This window comes from Pan troglodytes, chromosome 2 (genome assembly GCF_028858775.2).
Source record: "Pan troglodytes isolate AG18354 chromosome 2, NHGRI_mPanTro3-v2.0_pri, whole genome shotgun sequence".
Lineage (NCBI taxonomy): Eukaryota > Metazoa > Chordata > Mammalia > Primates > Hominidae > Pan > Pan troglodytes.
In genome coordinates, this window is record NC_086015.1 from 186,881,113 (window position 1) to 186,900,530 (window position 19,418).

Consider the following 19,418-nt stretch of genomic DNA (forward strand, 5'->3'; position numbering starts at 1 on the left):
GATGGCACACACAAACATCATAGTTACTATTGTGATTAATAGGGAAGCTCATACATGCCGGCAGAATGAATATTCTGTCAAACTTGGGGTTGAAATTCGCCATCTTCTGGGGCAGGAAAGTGATGGACGACTGTGCCTTTGCAAGAATCGACGCCCACACTGCCCAGGAAGTGCCCTCGCGGGCCGGGGTCGCCGCCCGGACCAGCCCCGCCCCGCCCCGCCCCGCCCCGCCCTCATCCCTGGGAGCTCCGCCCCGAGGCCGCGCGCGCCACCGCGCGCGCCCCGACGCGCCCAGCTGCTGACGTGCGGGGCGGAACGGGCCGGGCGGGCTCCACCGCCCCGTGTGCTTCCGCGGGTTGCGGGGGTTGCTGGGGCCTCGTGGCGGGGCAGCTCCGCGGGGCTTCGCCCGCTCTCTCACCTCGCCGTGCTCTCTCGCGGCGGCCGGCGGGGCCTGCGCTGCAGCCGGAGACCCGGAGAAAGGGTGAGTGTTGGCGGGCGCAGGAAGGGACCGGCCGGGAGCGCGCCCCGCTCTCCGGGGCATTGTTTGGGCGGGGGCGGCGCGGGCACGTGCGCGCCCCTCCCCCATCGGCAGGGAGCGCGGCAGCGGGACCCGGTGAGGCCCCGGGGCCGAGGGGAGGGCAGGGAGGATCCCAGGTGCGGGCCGGGGAGCCGCAGAAGCGGGAGCCTGGAATTGGAACGTGAGTTGGGGGCTTCCTCTTCAGCGGGGCGCTGCGCTGAGGGGATACGGGACCCCGAGCCACAGCGGCCGGAGCTTTTAGGATGTTAAGCTCTTGGCCTTGGAGGCAAGATTTGGCCCCAGCACCAGAAAGTCGTGGGTTTACCGAAAGGATCCTGGAATGCCCCTCCAACCTGTCGACATCCCCACCGGGCCTCCCTGGGATGGAGGGGAGGTGTCAGAGAGGCTTTGGGGGTCCAGGGATGGGGCCGGGGCCAACGCGCCGGAGCTGCGGGCAGTGCGGGGCGGAGTGGAAGCCTCGGAAAGTGAGGACTCCTGCAGGAAAGGCTGGCTTGAAGGGCTGTGGCCAGACTGCAGAAGACAATGAGGTTTTCTCCATCATGAATGTGATTATGTTAAGAAATAGAAACCAGAGGAAGAGAAATGCCATCAGCAATCTTACAGGCCTGACACATCATTTTTTTTTAGTTTGATGTTGGCTAGTATTTTTATCTAAGCATTCAGCAGTTACAGAGTTGACCCACGTTTTCCATTCCCTTTTCTCGCTCACATGTAAAAAATGCGGTATAATATTATATAGAATTCAGCAATATCATTTCCCCTTTCTTAATGATTAGAGGGTATTCAGCGTAGAAAAATTTAAAAATACAAGCAAAGCCAGAGAAAAATGCCCGCAGTTTTACGATCTAGAGATACTACCCTTGGATGTATATTCCTGTTTGTGTATACTCTTTAAAAGATAGGGCAGATGATGCCCTGATAAGGAGTTTAGTTTTTCCCGGGAAGCCTTTGAAGGTTTTGAGAAGGCGAGTAGCATGATCCGACTGCTGTGTAGAGGAAGAGGGCTGGGGAGGAACCTACGAGGTCAGTTACTGTGCTCTTTGCAGTAGCTTGGACTAGGCCCGTGGCAGGGAGATGGGGAATTATAAACAGATTTTTAAATGTTTTAAGGTAGAATGAACAAGACTTGGATTGGTGAGGGAATGGTGGGAATCTTTGCTGTTTTGATTTTTGTTTTGAGCAACTGAGTAGGTGGTGGTGCTGTTTACTGAGATGAAGAATGGAAGAGAGAAATTTGAGGTGGGAAAAACGAATTCTATTTTAGATGTATTAAATTTTAGATGCATGTTAGTTATGAAGTCGGTGTGTTGAGGCAGTTGGATGTAGAGGGCTGGAACTCAAGGAGGAGAGAGGCTAGAGCTAGAGATAAAAATCTGGGAGTGGCTGGGCGCGGTGCTCACACCTGAAATCCCAGCACTTTGGGAGACCGAGGCGAGTCGCTTGAGCCCAGATATTCTAGACCAGCCTTGGCTACAAGGCAGGAAGGACCCCGTCTCTTAAAAAAAAAAAAAAAATTGGGAGTGATCTGTACGTAGATGATATTCAAAGGTATGGTGCTGTGTGAGATCACTGAGGGGAAAGAGTGTAGAGAAGTGAAAAGGGCTCAGACACTCAAATACCTCTAGGTCTGGTAGAGGAAGAAGGTTGAGGAAAGGACGCAGGAAACAGCAAGTGAGGTAGGAGAAAAAGCTCCTACCAAAATGGCATGTATCATGGCAGCCAAAAGAGGTGTTTCTGGAAGATGTTGAATTGGTCCTTTTATCAGGGCTTCTGAGATGTTCATTAAGATTGTCAATTGGATTTGGCAACACGGTGGTTATTGGTTTTGGTCATTGGTCTTCCTGTCCATAGTTCTGGAAGTGGGAGGTGGGAACCAGATTAGAATAGTTTAATGGGGTGTGAGGAAATGAAACTAATGAGTGCAAATTAGAAAAAAAGTGCCCCATTTCCATCTGCCCCAAAACTAAACTTAATCGATGAAAAATGGTGTCTTGTGTTTTTTTCATTTATTGATTACTAGTATGTTTGAACATTTTTTTCCCATTTATTGGCTGTTTGTGAATTTCTTTTCCTGTTCTCTGTCATCTTTTGTTATTTCCTAATTGATTGTCAAAAGTTCTTTAGATATTAAAAATAGGTAGCTTGACATACAGCATGCAGAGTTCTCCCCACATGTTTCTCAGTTTCAAATGCTTCATGTTCATTCAGCGGATGCATGATAGTTTACTGTGGGTTTTTTTTATTATAAAATCCATAGGAAGAGGAGAATTAACATTTAGGTTGTAAATCTCTGAGTGTAGCCCACATACGATGTACATTACCCTGTATTTTCTTAGGATAGATTCTCAGAAATAGTTGGTCCTGTCCTCTTCTCATCAACTACGGATTTTTATTTGAATGTTCATTGCCACGTTCTTGGATTGTTCCCTATCTCCCTGCCTTTGGTCCTGCTCTGCTTTCAGTCTGTTTTCTGTCGTGATACCCAGTAGATGGTGGGAGTTGATGCAGTTTTCTCACAGAAAGCAAGACTTGTGAAGCAGATTTTTTCTTTTTCTTTTCTTTTCTTTTTCTTTTTCTTTTTTTTTTTTGAGACAGAATCACAGTCTGTTGCCCAGGCCTGTAATCCCAGCTACTCGGGAGGCTGAGGCAGGGGAATTGCTTGAACCCGGGAGGTGGAGGTTGCAGTGAGCGGAGATCGCGCCACTGCACTCCAGCCTGGGCGACAGAGGGAGACTTCGTCTCAAAAAAAAAAAAAAAAAAAAAAGGGCAGATACAAAAAGCCACGTGCTGTATGATTCTATTTATACGAAATGTCCAGAAACAGGCAAGTTTATCCACAGAAAAAGTAGTTGCCAGGGGGATGAAGGGAGAGGAGAATTGAGAGTGACAATTAAGAGGTAAGTGGTTGCTTTTTGGAGTGATGAAAACATTATGGAATTAGATAGTGGTGATTGTTGTGCAGCTTTGTGAATATACTGAAATCCACTGAATTGCACTCTTTTAACTGGTGTGTGTATATATATACGTGTGTGTGTGTGTATATATATATATATATATATATAAATTTTTTTTTTTTTTTTTTTTTTTTTTTTGAGAAGGAGTCTCGCTCTGTCGCCCAGGCTGGAGTGCAGTGGCGCGATCTCAGCTCTCTGCAAGCTCTGCCTCCCGGGTTCACGCCTTTTCCTGCCTCGGCCTCCTGGGTAGCTGGGACTACAGGCACCCACCACCACGCCTGGCTAATTTTTTTTGCTTTGTATTTTTATTAGAGACGGGGTTTCACCATGTTAGCCAGGATGATCTCGATCTCCTGACGTCGTGATCTGCCTGCCTTGGCCTCCCAGTGCTGGGATTACAGGCTTGAGCCACCGCGCCCGGCCGGTCAATATATATATTTTTTGAGACAGGGTCTGTCTCTGTCGCCCAGGCTGGAGTGCGGTGATGCAGCCGTAGGTCATTGCAGCCTTGAACTCCTGGGCTCAAGCGAGCCTCCCACCTCAGCCTACCAAATAGCTGGGACTGCAGGTACACACCACCATGCCCAGCTAATTTTTTTCTTTTTCTTTTTCAGTAGAGACAAGGTCTCCCTATGTTGTCCAGGCCAGTCTTAAACTCCTGGGTTCAAGCAATCTTCCTGCTTTGGCCTCCCAAAGTGCTGGGATTACAGGCACATGAGCCACCGTGCCTGGCCTAAAACAGTACCTTTTAAGTTAAGTGAATTATATTTCAATTAAAAAAGTATATCCACACTCTCAAATAAATTAAAACTTAAAAACAAAATACATAACAATCGCCAGTAGAAGCACTGCAGGTAAAGTTCAAGCCCCTCCCCACTGCATTCTCCTCACCCTCAGCTTTCATTACAGCCACTTAACAGGTTCCCCCACAGCTCACTCCTCAGACAAGCAGGATAAACAGCCCTTGCCTAGAACTAGTTCTACCTCTCCATGTCTGCAGTCATCAAAGTTCACATGCCTGAACATCTCACAGTTACTTTCCAATGGGCTCATATTTCACCTCTACCTTCTCCGCTTACCGAAATGCTCTTCATCCTTCAAGAATCAAATTCCGACTCATCCATGAAGTGAACTCCAGCCTTCGAAAGCTTTTTTTCCCCCTAACTACTACAGAACAGATGATATGGAAACAATCTGCATCAGGCCAGCCGCGGTGGCTCATACCTGTAGTCCCAGCACTTTGGGAGGCCAAGGCGGGTGGATCATTTGAGGTCAAGCATTCGAGACCAGCCTGGCCAACATGGAGAAACCCCGTCTCTACTAAAAATACAAAAATGAGCCGGGTGTGGTGGTGCGTGCCTGTAACTCCAGCTACTTGGGAGGCTGAGGCTGGAGAATCACTTGAACACGGGAGGCAGAGGTTGCAGTGAGCCAAGTTCGTGCCATTGCACTCCAGCCTGGGCGACATAGTGAGACACTGTCTCAAAAAATTAAAAAAATTACCTTAAAAATCTCAAACCCCTTAAACATCCCACATGCCTCATTCTTCCAGAAAAAGTAAGTTGAACCGGTGGGGTAAAGGAATGGTAAAAGTGGCCGGTCGCTGTGGCTCACGCCTATAATCTCAGCACTTTGGGAGGCTGAGGCGGGTGGATCACCTGAGGTCAGGAGTTCGAGACCAGACTGACCAATATGGTGAAACCCCGTCTCTACTAAAAATACAAAAAAATTAGTCAGACGTGGTGGCGTGCGCCTGTAGTCCCAGCTACTCGGAAGCTGAGACAGGAGAATTTCTTGAACCCGGGAGGCGGAGGTTGCAGTGAGCCAAGATTGCGCCACTGCACTCCATCCTGGGCGACAGCAAGACTCTCTCTCTCAAAAAAAAAAAAAAAAAAGGGGGAATGGTAAAAGTTACCTAAAGTCAGCTCTCCAGGTGCATTAATGGAGCAAAGCAGTGGCATGGATAATTTAGAGGAGCCGTTTTATCCTACAGTCTTCTGTGTGCTAGTTTGCAAGGTTGTAGACAGCGTACTGGCCAGAATGGATTCTGGGGGCTGACCATATTAGCAAATTGTGTAGTCTTAAAGCCGTTTTATTTATACGAGAGTTGGTGTTTTTGACCTGGAAATATATAAGACTGAAATAATGAGACAGTGTTTTTGAGCTCAGCTGTCTTTTGCTCAGCTCTTTACATGTTATTAGAAATGTCCCACATCACGTCAGTCCTAATGACCAGATCTCTCAGCTTCTCGCCATTCAGGTCCAGTATAAAATTTTGATTATTTTTACTTTAAAGACCTGTTTTTGTTTTGGATGCCAGATGAGTTAAAGAAAAAGTGATACGTTAGCCAGCAAATGGGAACATATTCAAAAGGTTTTGTGTGTCAGACCTGACTTAGAATAATTGGGATAGCATTTTTTTGTCGGTACTAACTCTGGTGAAAATCATAACAGAATCTTCTGTCTCCTAGAGTTCCCTTGGTCTGAGTCTGTCCTTTAATAGAGGTTGGTGCAAAAGTAGTTGTGGTTTTTACTTTTGCACCAACCTAATAGATAACTTCTCGTTCCTTCTGTTACAAAATGAGCATAATTTTGGAAAGACGATCAGGTGTATTTTATTTTTTCAGTTCTTTGTATCAAAGGGAGGTGACAGTGTTATGAGTAATGTTTAAATAGGTGGAGAAATTTTAATTGACATTGAAATATAGATTTTGATTTTTTTGGTAGGGCTTCTGCATGCCTAATGATTTTCTCAGTATAATATTAAAATGGATATATATCCTTAGAGTGTACATTGAACAGTCTTTGGGAAGAGTGGATGGTGTTGGGGTGAAGCTGCTGCCGTATTTAGTTTTCAAAATAGAATTCAGGAAATGGATCATATGTATTTGGATTACTGAAAGTCAGTTTCATTAAAATGTTCCTAAAGGGGCCAGGCGTAGTGGCTCACGCTTGTAATCCCAGCACTTTGGGAGGCTGAGGCAGGCGGATCACCTGAGGTCAGGAGTTCAAGACCAGCCTGGCCAACATGGCAAAACCCTCTCTCTACTAAAAAAATAAAATAAAATAAAATAAAATAAAATAAAAAATAGCCAGATGTGGTGGTGGGTGCCTGCAGTCCCAGCTACTTAGGAGGCTGAGGCAGGAGAATCACTCCAACCTGGGAGGCAGAGGTTGCAGTGAGCCGATATTGCGCCACTGCAATCCAGCTTGGGCAACAGAGTGAGACTCCATCTCAAAAAAAAAAAAAAACTTCCTAAAGCTTCAACAGTAGACTTGTGTAGTACAAATCCCCTTCATTCTAGATCGCCCCACTTTGGTTTTAGGATTTAGCCTTTGTTCGTTCTGCTTGTTTCTTTTTCTGTTGCTGGCAATAAAACTTTCCAGTTATGATGCATTATGCTTTTAATACCCTGCTGGATTGGATTTGTATGTGTATTTGCAGTGAAAGCTTGTTTGCCATTTTCCTCTGATGGTGACTCTTGACCACATTTCCGTAGGTTTGGAGATACTGTGTTCTCGTTGTTAGTTTTTAAATAGTCTGTTACTTTAGTTTTAATTTCTTCTTTGAGTCATGAGTTATTAGAAGAGTGTCTTATTTTCCATATCATGATGAGCTAATATTAATTTTTATTAAGATCAGAATGTGGCTGTAATATTTCTACATTTTGCAGTAATTGAGACTTTCTTCATATCTTATTGTATGATTTACATTTTATGAACTTTTTTTTTTTGAGACAGAGTCTCACTCTGTTGCCCAGGCTGGAGTGCAGTGGCGTGATTTCGGCTCACTGCAACCTCCACTTCCTGGGTTCAGCAGTTCTCCTGCCTCAGCCTCCCAAGTAGCTGGGAGTACAGGTATCCACAACTATGCCCAGCTAATTTTTGTATTTTTTAGTAGAGACGGGGTTTTACCACGTTGGCCAGGCTAGTTTCAAACTCCTGTCCTCAAGTGATCCACCCACCTTGGACTCCCAAAATGCTGGGATTACAGGCATGAGCCACTGCGTCCGACCTTAATGAACTTTTATAGATATTTTTAAGAGATTTTTTTCTGTTGGGTTCAGAGTTGTGTGTATTTGTTAAAACTGGCTTGTTAATTACCAGATATATATCTATATCATCTTTTTTGTTTGTTGTGTTTGTTTTGTTTGAGACGGGGTCTGGCTCTGTCACCCAGGCTGGAGGTGCAACGGCGCGATCTCAGCTTAACTGCAGGCTCCATCTCCTGGGCTCAAGCAATCCTCCTACCTCAGCTGCCCAAGTAGCTGGGAGTACAGGTGCTCGCCGCTACTCCTAACTAATTTTTGTATTGTTTGTAGAGACAGGGTTTCACTGTGTTGCCCAGGCTGGTCTTGAACTCCTGAGCTCAAGCGAGTCACCTGCCTCAACTTCCCAAACTGCTGGGATTACAAGCTTGAGCCACCACGCCCGGCCTATCATCTGTATTTTTATAAATTGTCTTAATCTTTTAAATTTTATATAGAGATGTGTGATTTCTTAAACTTTCCTTTTTCTGTTTGTGTGTATGTATTTTGATACTATATTGTTGGATGTATAGTTTAAGATGTATTTTTGTGATTGTGCCTTTAATAACATCATCTTTATCATGTTATTTTTTTGCCTTGAATTCTGTAATTAATATTGCCTTGCTTACTGTCTTTTTGTTTGCATGTGTCTGTGTATAATAACTTTGTACATTCTTTTAAACATTTAGCTAAAGAGCCTTTAAAGATGTAGCAATATCAACAAATAGATTAATGATGAAAACTAATGTAAGGTAGTAGTTATGTTCCCTGTGGTCATTTATATTTTGGCAGATATTTTAGTTAATCCTTCATTTACGGCTGGGCGCAGTGGCTCACCCCTGTAATCCCAGCACTTTGGGAGGCCGGGGCAGGCAGATCACGAGTTGAGGAGATCGAGACCATCCTGGCTAACATGGTGGAACTCCATCTTTACTAAAAATACAAAAAAATTAGCCGGGCATGGTGGCGGGCGCCTGTAGTCCCAGCTACTCGGGAGGCTGAGGCAGGAGAATGGCCTGACCCGGGAGGCGGAGCTTGTAGTGAGCCAAGATCGCACCACTGCACTCCATCCTGGGTGACAGAGCAAGACTGTTTCAAAAAAAAAAAAAAAAAAAAAAATCCTTCATTTATTTTTCCAGATAGTAATATTGAGCACTTCCAGGAACTTTGGAGGGAGAAGGTAGGGAGAGCTGTGTTGGATGGGGCACGGTCAAGGAAGGCCCCTGATAAGGGGGAGATTTCAGCTGGAATCTGATTAAGCTAACCTAAGAAAAGAGCATTCCAGGTAGAAGGAACCATGATTCCAAAAGCTCAAAGGAAAATTGGGAGTATATTTGAGGGATAGAAAACCAACCTGTCTGGATCTTAAAGATTAAGGATGGAGAGGGAGACAGGGTGCAGTTCACATCTCTTAGGTCATGTTAAGGAATGGAAATTTGTTCTAAATGTTATGAAAAGCTATTTGAAGGATTCAAGCAGGGGATGACATGATCAGAAAAATATTCTTATTGTCCTTTTCTAAAGTGAGGTATAGTTTACAGACAGTGAAATACAGATTTTGCGTGTACAGTTGGGTGTTTTTGCAATTGGATATACATACCCATCTAACCTACCCTCTTATTAAGATTAGTGGAGCACTGTGGGAGGCCAAGACGGGCAGATCACCTGAGATTGGGAGTTCGAGACCAGCATGACCAACATGGAGAAACCCCGTCTCTACTAAAAATACAAAATTAGCCTGGCGCGGTGGCGCATACTTGTAATCCCAGCTACCCAGGAGGCTGAGGCAGGAGAATCACTTGAACCCGGGAGGCGGAGGTTGCCGCGAGCTGAGATTGTGCCATTGCACTCCAGCCTGGACAACAAGAGCGAAACTCTGTCTCAAAAAAAAAAAAGTTAGGTGGAGCATTGGTAATCCAAAAATCTGAATCTTAAACGCTCCAAAATCTGAAACTTCTTAAGCACCAACATGATGCCACAGTGGAAAATTTCACACCTGACCTTGTGACTGGTCAGTTAAAACGTAGTCAAAACTTTGTGTTATGTTTTGAATTATTTAAAATGTTGTATAAAATTACCTTCAGGCTCTGTGTGTAAGATATTTATGAAGCGTAAATGAATTTCATGTTTAGATTTGGGTTCCTTCCCAAAGATATCTTACTATGTATATGCAAATATTCCAAAATCCAAAACAGTATGAAATCTGAAACAGTTCTGGTCCCAGGCATCTTGGGTAAGGAATACTCAACCTGAATAAAATATTTCTAAGAAAAAGCCTTCATTCCTCTTCCCAGTCAGTCCCTAACACCAGCACCTCCAACTATGATTCTCATTTCTTTCACTATAGATTAATTTGTCTCTTCTAGAACTTAAGTGGGATAATTTAGCTTGTACTCTTGTGTTTGCCTTCTTTGGCTTGCCATAATGATTTTGAGGTTCATTTCTGTTGTTGCCTGCATCAAGAGTTCATTGAGTATACCACGATTTGTTCGTCCATTCTTCTGGTTTGGACTTTTGAGACATTTTTGAAATATCATTGGCTAATGGAAAATGGATTGTAGAGTCTTATTCAGATATTTAATAAAGGAACACTGGTGGTCTTGTTTACAAAAGAGAATATATTTTCTTTTAAGACTGTAGAAAGGACAGGGCCGGGAACTATAAAATCATTATCAGCATCTTAGGAATGCCTGTCTGTATGGAAGCAGATAGAAAATGATTGTACTATTCCCCTTCCCCACCTATTTTTTTTTTTTTTTTTTTTTTTTTTTTTGAGACGAAGTCTCTGTCACCCAGGCTGGAGTGCAGTGGCGCAATCTCGGATCACTGCACCTTCTGCCTCCCGGGTTCAAGCAATTCTCCTGCCCTGAGTAGCTGGGATTACAGCGCATGCCACCATGCCCAGCTAATTTTTTGTATTTTTGGTAGAGACGGGGTTTCACTGTGTTGATCAGGCCGGTCTGGAACTCCTGACCTCGTGATCCACCCGCCTCGGCCTCCCAAAGTGCTGAGATTATAGGCGTGAGCAGCCAGCATGCCCGGCGTCCCCCTCCCCAACTTTAAACCAGATGGGAAGTCTTGAGTGAGAGCCCCAAGTTCAGTGGTTCTGATATTCAAATGATGTGAGGCGCATAGAATTATTGAGATGATACCTCATATGATATATGGCAAATCTTTCAAGTGTCTAATTTATCAGATTTTACTCCTTTCTCCTCAAGAATTGGCCACTTTTTTTTTTTTTTTTTTTGATACTGAGTCTTGCTCTGTCACCAGGCTGGAGTGCAGTGGCACGATCTCGGCTCGCTGCAACCTCTGCCTCCTGGGTTCAAGAAGTTCTCCTGACTCAGCCTCCCGAGCAGCTGGGACTACAGGCACTCGCCACCACATCCAGCTAATTTTTGTATTTTTAGTAGAGATGGGGTTTCACCATGTTGTTGGCCACATCTTATATGACGTGTTTGCAAAACACAATGGTAGAGTTCTAGGACTGGCTTCTGGGGTTCTACATCTTCCCTGACTCGAGAGCTAAGACCTCGAATTTCCCGTGACTGTACATTACATCATCTTTATGGTTTTTATTATACAATTTTCTTTTCAAAATTATTTTTCTCTTGGGTTTTATTTTAAAGTATAGAACATTAAATGTTTTGTTTGGGGCCAGGGGTGGTGGCTTACAAATCTCAGCACTTTGGAAGGCCAAGGCCAGAGGATCTCTTGAGGCCAGGAGTTCAAGACCACTCTGGGCAACATAGTGAGACCCCCGTCTCTTCAAAAAATAAAAAGATTAGCAGGTATGGGCACACACCTGTAGTCCCAGCTACTCGGGAGGCTGAGGCAGGAGGATCACTTGAGCCCAGGATTCCAAGGTTGCAGTGAGCTATGCTTGTGCCACTGTACTCCAGTCTGGATGGCAGAGTAAGACTCTGTCTCTAAAAAAATTTTTTTTGGCCAGGCGCGGTGGCTCACACTTGTAATCCCAGCACTTTGGGAGGCCAAGGTGGGCGGATCACAAGGTCAGAGATTCGAGACCAGCCTGGCCAACATAGTGAAATCCCGTCTCTTCTAAAAATAAAAAAATGAGCTGAGAGTGGTGGCACACACCAGTAATCCCAGCTACTCAGACAGTTGAGGCAGGAGAATAGCTTGAACCCAGGAGGCAGAGGTTGCAGTGAGCCAAGATCGTGCCATTGCAGTCCAGCCTGGGCGACAAAAGTGAGACTCTGTCTCAAAAAAAAAAGTTTGATTTTCTTTTTGGTTTCTAACCTTTGTCAAAAACTCAGACTTGGTTATGTTATTTGAATGGATATGGTATGTTTTAATTGATGGCATTTACTTCTATAAAGCTTTGTTTTCTTGTGTTACTTATGGAAAAAATCATTTATTTTCTATATTTAAATTGAAAGCATTTATTCTTTTTTTGAGATAAAGTTTCTGTCACCCAGGCTGGTGTGCAGTGGCGTGATCTCGGCTCACTGCAACCTCTGCCTCCTCACAGGTTCAGGAGATTCTCGTGCCTCAGCCTCCCGAGTAGCTGGGACTATAGGCATGCACTACCATGGCCGGCTAATTTTTGTGTTTTTAGTAGAGATGGGGTTTCACCATGTTGGCCAGGTGGGTTTCAAGCTCCTAACCTCAAGTGATCCACCTGCCTTGGCCTCCCAAAGTGCTGAGATTACAGGCCTGAGCCTCTGCATCTTGCCCACATTTACTTTTTATAATGAGGCTGTTTTAATGAGATAATTTTTTTTTTTTTTTTTTTTGAGACAGAGTCTTGCTCTGTCGCCCAGGCTGGAGTGCAGTGGCGTGATCTCGGCTCACTGCAAGCTCCACCTTCCGGGTTCATACCATTCTCCTGCCTTAGCCTCCGGAGTAGCTAGGACTACAGGTGCCCGCCACCACACCCGGCTAATTTTTTGTATTTTTTTTAGTAGAGACGGGGTTTCCCCATGTTAGCCAGGATGGTCTTCATCTCCTGACCTTGTGATCCGCCCACCTCGGCCTCCCACAGTGCTGGGATTACAGGCGTGAGCCACCACGCCCGGCCCGAGATAAAAAGTTTAAATTGGAGAAATGGATGACAGTAGTCTTATTTTAGTTGCAGCATTACATTTATTTCCGTATTCAGTTTTTGTCTCAGAGTATAGAGAAAATTCTTTCTCACAGTCAAATTGTATATGGTAACAGATTTTTTTCCTAACAGTTCCTAGTACCATCTCAGTATTTTCAATTTCAACTGATTCAGAAGCTATAGAGGATTAGCTGGACATTTTGTTGCAAAGTTGAATTGACCATATCTAACAACTGCTCATGTTTCCTTTTCATAAAATCTACAAGTCAGACAAGAAGAGTCCAGAAGGTAATATTATCATTGGTCATTTGTTACACATTCTGTTCACTTATTTATTATATCATCATGAGAGCATGCCTCAGCAGATGTGCCTAGTCTTAGCTAGCTAGCAGTTACTTGCATGTGACATGTGCACATTACACATTATTATTCTTGTGAGACAGAAGCAGACCTGGATTATTTTTAAATGCCCAGTATAGAGCTTAATCCTCTTAAATGTGTTTATAAGAAGCTCAAATATATGCCCACATGCAACAAGAAAAGCTTTATTCTAAAGGCTGCGTAAAAAATGAATTATCTTGGCAGCACAAATGAACTCATTGTTGGTTTCTTCCTTTCTGCCCACCCCCTCCCCAAATTCCTCTCTTTTCTCTTCCTAGTCTTCCAGTTTTACACCAAAAGTCAAAGAGAGGGTTTTTTTTTTAAGTCCCTTAAGTGAGGATAAAATAAAAATAACTTTTCTTCAAGGATCCCCAGCCATTTTAGTGGGAGCCACCGTTATTCTTGAGATTACTTGGGAGGTAGGATAAGAATATACAGATTATGAAGTCTGTAGAATGGATAAGTGAGGATGATGCTGGAGAGGGACTCATCTTTGTAGATAATCTCCTATGACTCTTGGCAAACTGTGGAAGACAGGTGCCTGATGAGGAAGTAGTATGGTACAAGGACAAGTTTAGGTATCTGCTGGGCTATATCCACCTCTGATTCTAGGTTTATGTATAATTAGGTGTTTTTAGATTCCTATCTGCATTAAGGAAGAATAAGTTTATTTTTTTTAAGGTTGTCTTTTTTATGTAACAGCCCAAGATTTTCTGAGGCTGTCTAAAATTAATTGCAGACCAAATGGAGAAGGCTGAAGAAACAAGACCTTACTTTTACTTTTTAAAAGCTTTAAACAGCCGGGCGCAGTGGCTCATGCCTGTAATCCCAGCACTTTGGGAGGCCAAGGTGGGCGGATCACGAGGTCAGGAGATTGAGACCATCCTGGCTAACACGGTAAAACCCCGTCTCCACAAAAATACAAAAAAAAAAATCAGCCGGTCGTGGTGGAGGGTACCTGTAGTCCCAGCTACTCGGGAGGCTGAGGCAGGAGAATGGCGTGAACCCAGGAGGTGGAGCTTGTAGTGAGCTGAGATCGCGCCACTGCACTCCAGCCTGGGAGACAGCGAGACTCTGTCTCAAAAAAAAAAAAAAAGCTTTAAACATAAAACATAATAGTTGGGTTCTGGGCCTGTCCAAAAATAGTCATTTATATTCTGAATTGTAGCAGGTAACGGATGAATATGAACAAACATTAAATGGCTTGATTCATGATGTTTATAAATTCTGGGGGTTTTAGAATATTTTTAAGATTAGTGATATAACAGCAGATAACAGCTGTAGGAAAAGTGTTCTCTCAGATGTGGGACTTCCATATGTAACATTACATAATGAGCCACTCTCCTAGCTGAGTCAAGTGAGTCTGTTTCTGAGATGGGTGAAAGAACTGGACTAAGAGTTGAGGGACTTTTAAATAGTGTGGTTTTTTTTTTCTTTGTTTTTTGAGATGGAGTCTTGCTTTGTCACCCAGGCTGGAGTGCAATGGCATGATCTCGGCTCACTGCAGCCTCCACTTCCCGGGTTCAAGCGATTCTCCTGCCTCATCCTCCTGAGTAGCTGGGATTACAGGCTCACGTGACCACGTCTGGCTAATTTTTGTATTTTTAGTAGAGATGGATTTTCACCATGTTGGCTAGGCTGGTCTCAAACTCCTGACCTCATGATCCGCCTTCCTTGCCCTCCCAAAGTGCTGGGATTACAGGCATGAGCCACTGCACCCGGCCTAAATTGTTATTTTTGTTTTAACTTTGAGTGAATACAAAATGAGTATTTTTAGTTAGCATTTTATGTTATTTTATTTTATTTTATTTTATTTTATTTTATTTTATTTTTTGAGACAGAGTCTCACCCTGTCTCCCAGGCTGGAGTGCAGTGGTACAATCTCGGCTCACTGCAACCTGCCTTCTGGGTTCAAGCGATTCTCATGCCTCAGCGTCCCGAGTAGCTGGGATTACTGGCATGAGCCACCATGCCCAGCTAATTTTTTTGTATTTTTAGTAGAGACGAGGTTTCACCATGTTGGCCAGCCTGGTCTTGAACTCCTGACCTCAGGTGATCCACCTGCCTGAGCCTCCTAGAGTGCTGGGATTACAGGCGTGAGTTACCGCAGCCAGCCTAATTTTATTTTAAAACATGTTGTTACCTCAGTAATTCTGCCTCTGGCTAGGGAATCTTCCTTAGTGGTAGAACAGAGATTTGGAAATCAGAGAGCTATTCTGGTCTCTTTCATAGATTAACACTGTAAGGGATAATCTAACCACCCTGGACCTGTTTCCTTATCTTAATCAATAGATCCAGGCTGTGAAGAAAGGGAGCCACTAGCCCCAAGTAGTTATTGAGCCTTAGGATTGTGGCTAATACTAATACAAATTTTTTTTTTTTTCGAGAGAGAGTTTCGCTCTTGTTGCCCAGGCCGGAGTGCAGTGGTGTGATCTTGGCTCGCTGCAACCTCTGCCTCCTGGGTTCAAGTGATTCTCCTGCCTTAGCCTCACAAGTAGCTGGGATTACAGGAGCCCGCCACCATGCCCAGCTAATTTTTGTATTTTTAGTGGAGACGGGGTTTCACCATGTTGGCCAGGGTGGTCTGGAACCCCTGACCTCTAATGATCGGCCTGCCTCAGCCTCCTAATGTGCTGGGATTACAGGCGTGAGCCACCTTGCCTGTACATGGCCTGTACAGGCCGCTAATACAAATTAAGATGTCCTGTAAGTGTAAAATACACACCAGATTTTAAAAACTTGGTAAAAATATAACGTAAAATCTAATTGCTGATTTATTTATATCAATTACATTGTTGGGGTGATAATATTTTAGATATATTGGTTAGGTAAAATATATTGTTAAAATTGGTTTCACCCATTTCACTTCCCTTTTTCAAACGTGGCTGTGGCTGGGCATGGTGGCTCACACCTGTAAACCCAGAACTTTGGGAGGCCAAGGCAGGTGGATCATGAGGTCAGGAGTTTGAGACTAGCCTGGCCAACAAGGTGAAACCTTGTCTATACAGAAATTACAGAAATGAGCTGGGTGTGGTGGTGCATGCCTGTAATCTTAGCTACTCAGGAGGCTGAGGCAGGAGAATTGCTTGAACCTGGGAGGCGGAGGCTGCAGTGAGCCGAGATTGCACCACTGCACTCCAGCCTGGGCAATAGAGTGAGACTCCGTCTCAATCAATCAATCAATCAATCAATCAATAAGAAACCTGGCAGCTAGAAAATTTAAATTCTGTATGTGGCTCATGTTATGTTTTTATTGGACAACACTGGTCTGGATGATATTTCTGAAACTGACTCATGAAATATGTATCATTGCTTAATGAAGCACTTTGGAAGAGGAGCACTGTCCAATAAACTCGTGCAGTGATGTGAATGTTTCGTATCTACACTGAACAATGTAGTTGCTACTAGCCACGGTGACTCTCGAGCACTAATTTTTTTGAGACGGAGTATTGCTCTGTCGCCCACACTGGCGTGCGGTGGCATGATCTCGGCTCACTGCAACCGCTGCCTCCCGGGTTCAAGCAATTCTTCTGCCTCAGCTCCTGAGTAGCTGGGACTGCAGGTGCCCACCATTATGCCCGGCTAATTTTTGTAGTTTTAGTAGAGATGGGGTTTCACCATACTGGCCAGGCTGGTCTCGAACTCCTGACCTCGTGATCCATCCACCTTTTATTCCCAAAGTGCTGGGATTACAGGCATGAGCGACCACACCTGGCCCATAATTTTAAATTTTTTTAAATTTTAATTTAAACAGCCACATAAGGCTAGTGGTTAATGTACTGGGACAGTGAAGGTCTAGAGGATTTATGGGATTTTTTTTTTTTTTTTTTTGAGATGGAGTCTCGCTCTGTTTCCCAGGCTGGAGTGCAGTGGCGCGATCTCAGCTCACTGCAAGCTCTGCCTCCCGGGTTCACGCCATTTTCCTGCCTCAGCCTCCCGAGTAGCTGGGACTACAGGTGCCTGCCACCACGCCCGTCTTTTTTTTTGTATTTTTAGTAGAGACGGGTTTTCACCGTGTTATCCAGGATGGTCTCGATCTCCTGACCTCGTGATCCGCCCACCTCGGCCTCCCAAAGTGCTGGGATTACAGGCGTGAGCCACCGTGCCCGGCCGGGATTTTTTTTTTAATGGGATTGTTTTATTCAAAGACTTGTGTATGCGGGACTTGTTTACCGTATTGCAGACTTGTTAATTAGTTTAATATAAGTCTATAGATTTGTGTTTATTGTAATAATGATCAGTAATAGTGATACCTGCTAAGTACCAGAGAAAGGATCTGTATAATCAATTATTTATTGAGCCTTTAACTATGTTGCTTATATTTTCTAATATGCTGAATGCTTAGTGAATTCTAAGACACTGTGTGGGCTAACCATGTTTTCATCAAAGTCTGGTTCCTTTTCTTTCCTTATGAGGGCTCTTCCGTGAAAGCCAGGCTCCTTTTGAAAAGTCTGAACAATGTGCTACTTTGTTCAAGGATTTTTCTCTTGAAAGGGAAACCCATGCTTGTTAACAGATGATTATGATTTTTTTTTTTTTTTGGTGGAAACTTTTAAACTTAGGCTTTTGGCCTTAAAAGAAATATGTATATGTGTGTATATACACATACCCACAGACTTGCAAGTACCAGTATTATGTAATATTTATTTATTTATTTTGTTTGTACACATACATTTGTAAGTACTGGTATGCAGTGTTACTACAACCCAACTATTTAACTTAATAATTAAAAATTATTAATTTATCATTGCTTCACAGTGAAGAACTGAATGTCATCATGTCTGGAATCAAGCGAACCATCAAAGAAACCGACCCTGATTACGAGGATGTATCTGTGGCCCTTCCAAATAAGCGGCATAAAGCAATTGAGAATTCAGGTAGAAATCCTGCCTTAGGAAATTATTTCTTTATTGACATATGCCTCCGCTAGAAAACTTACAGAAACTAGAATGAAATGAATTTCCATTGTTATGTATAATTTGAAGGGGTTCGTGAGAGAGATTAGCTAAGGGATCTGTTTAATAGTAATACACCATGTGTGCTGTAAAAAGTGGAAGAAGATCTGGCAGGAACATGATCAAGCAGACAGTGAAAGCGAGACAAACTGTGAGTTTTAGCGATCACTGTATGTTAGGTGTAATCATAAAGTCTATGATATGTATAAAGGTGTGCTATAATCGTGAGATGGTCATAGGTGGTACATGGATTAAGGTTTTTAATTTTAATAGGTAACATTTTAATGTATATAGAAAAAAGAATGATCTCATCAAACTTGTAGTTTCATAGCTACAAGGATAAAGCTAAAATTATTTTTAAATGCTTGTGTTAATTAAATGTGTCATATGGTTCTCAGATGTGGTAGGTATCTTGAAGGCATATGAATGGTAGAAGATTAGGAAACATCGATCTAGTTCAACCCCTGTACTTAGCTAATAGTAGATAAATTAAGGTTCAGAGACATCAGGTTACTTACCTAACATCATATAAGTAGTTGAAGAGCAAATCATCAACTGGGTGTCTGTTGTTCCTCAGAATGTCTTAAGCAAGCTTAAAAAAATTGCTAACTTTACTTTTTTTTTTATTTATTTATTTTTTGAGACAGAGTCTTGCTCTGTCCCCCAGGCTGGAGTGCAGTGGCGTGATCTCGGCTCACTGCAAGCTCTGCTTCCCCGGTTCGCGCCATTCTCCTGCCTCAGCCTCCCGAGTAGCTGGGACTACAGGCACCCGCCACCACGCCTGGTTAATGTTTTGTATTTTTAGTAGAGACGGGGTTTCACCGTGTTAGCCAGGATGGTCTCCATCTCCTGACCTCCTGATCCACCCGCCTCGGCCTCCCAAAGTGCTGGGATTACAGGCGTGAGCCACCGCGCCCGGCAACACTAAATTTACATTATTAAAACAAATTATTACTGAACTTCATTAATGTTTATTTAAATAATCTACCTAAGTTAATACTTTTAACAGGGTAAAGAAGGCGTCAGTCATAGCTTAGATGTTGCAGTTCCACATAGGATCCGTAGAGTGGAAGTGGTGAAGAAAATTCCTATTTCTGTAAGAGCAGTGAAGTCCTACATATCCCCAGAAGATCTGTATAGAAGGAAAATTGTTAAATCCAATCCCAAATAGTGAAAACATTTTGCTGCAACTTTCCCTCCTCATTCAGCTGTAATTTTAGAGGAAATACCGTTTCCTTTCAATAACAAGCCAAATAAATGTTAGAGTGTTATGTAACTTAATTCATTGCCCAAGAGCTTCACATGGCATAACTTTTTAAAATAAAAACAAGAACAGGGAAAAGTGATTGTTTTAATAACACTGTAACTCAGTTTAAATTGAATGTAAGTTCCAAAATACCCCCATTCAAGCAGGGGCAGTTTTTTGTCTGTTACTGAGTGACAATCTGCTATTCTTTTTCTTTGTGTCCATGCTCTACCTAATGCTAACCTTTC

At 43.4% G+C, this 19,418-nt stretch overlaps 1 protein-coding gene across 10 annotated transcripts in view; it reads left to right on the forward strand.

Annotated features, from left to right (window-relative positions):
* The first annotated feature begins 232 nt into the window (after window positions 1–232).
* The window catches only part of YEATS2 (YEATS domain containing 2), a 112,597-nt gene continuing 93,411 nt past the window's right edge, over window positions 233–19,418 (forward strand). For 4 of the 10 annotated variants that reach the window (XR_010155399.1, XR_679364.5, XM_009446935.5 and 1 more), the window contains exons 1-2: window positions 236–481; window positions 17,728–17,846. Coding sequence is in view for 7 of the 10 variants with exons in the window: in XM_009446935.5 (XP_009445210.4) it covers window positions 17,747–17,846 (100 nt within the window). In the remaining 3 variants the exon portion in view is untranslated. Of the gene's footprint in view, window positions 482–579; window positions 699–17,727; window positions 17,847–19,418 lie in introns of those variants that run through there. The other 6 variants (XR_010155400.1, XM_001135033.8, XM_024355838.3 and 3 more) reach the window with 3 other exon arrangements.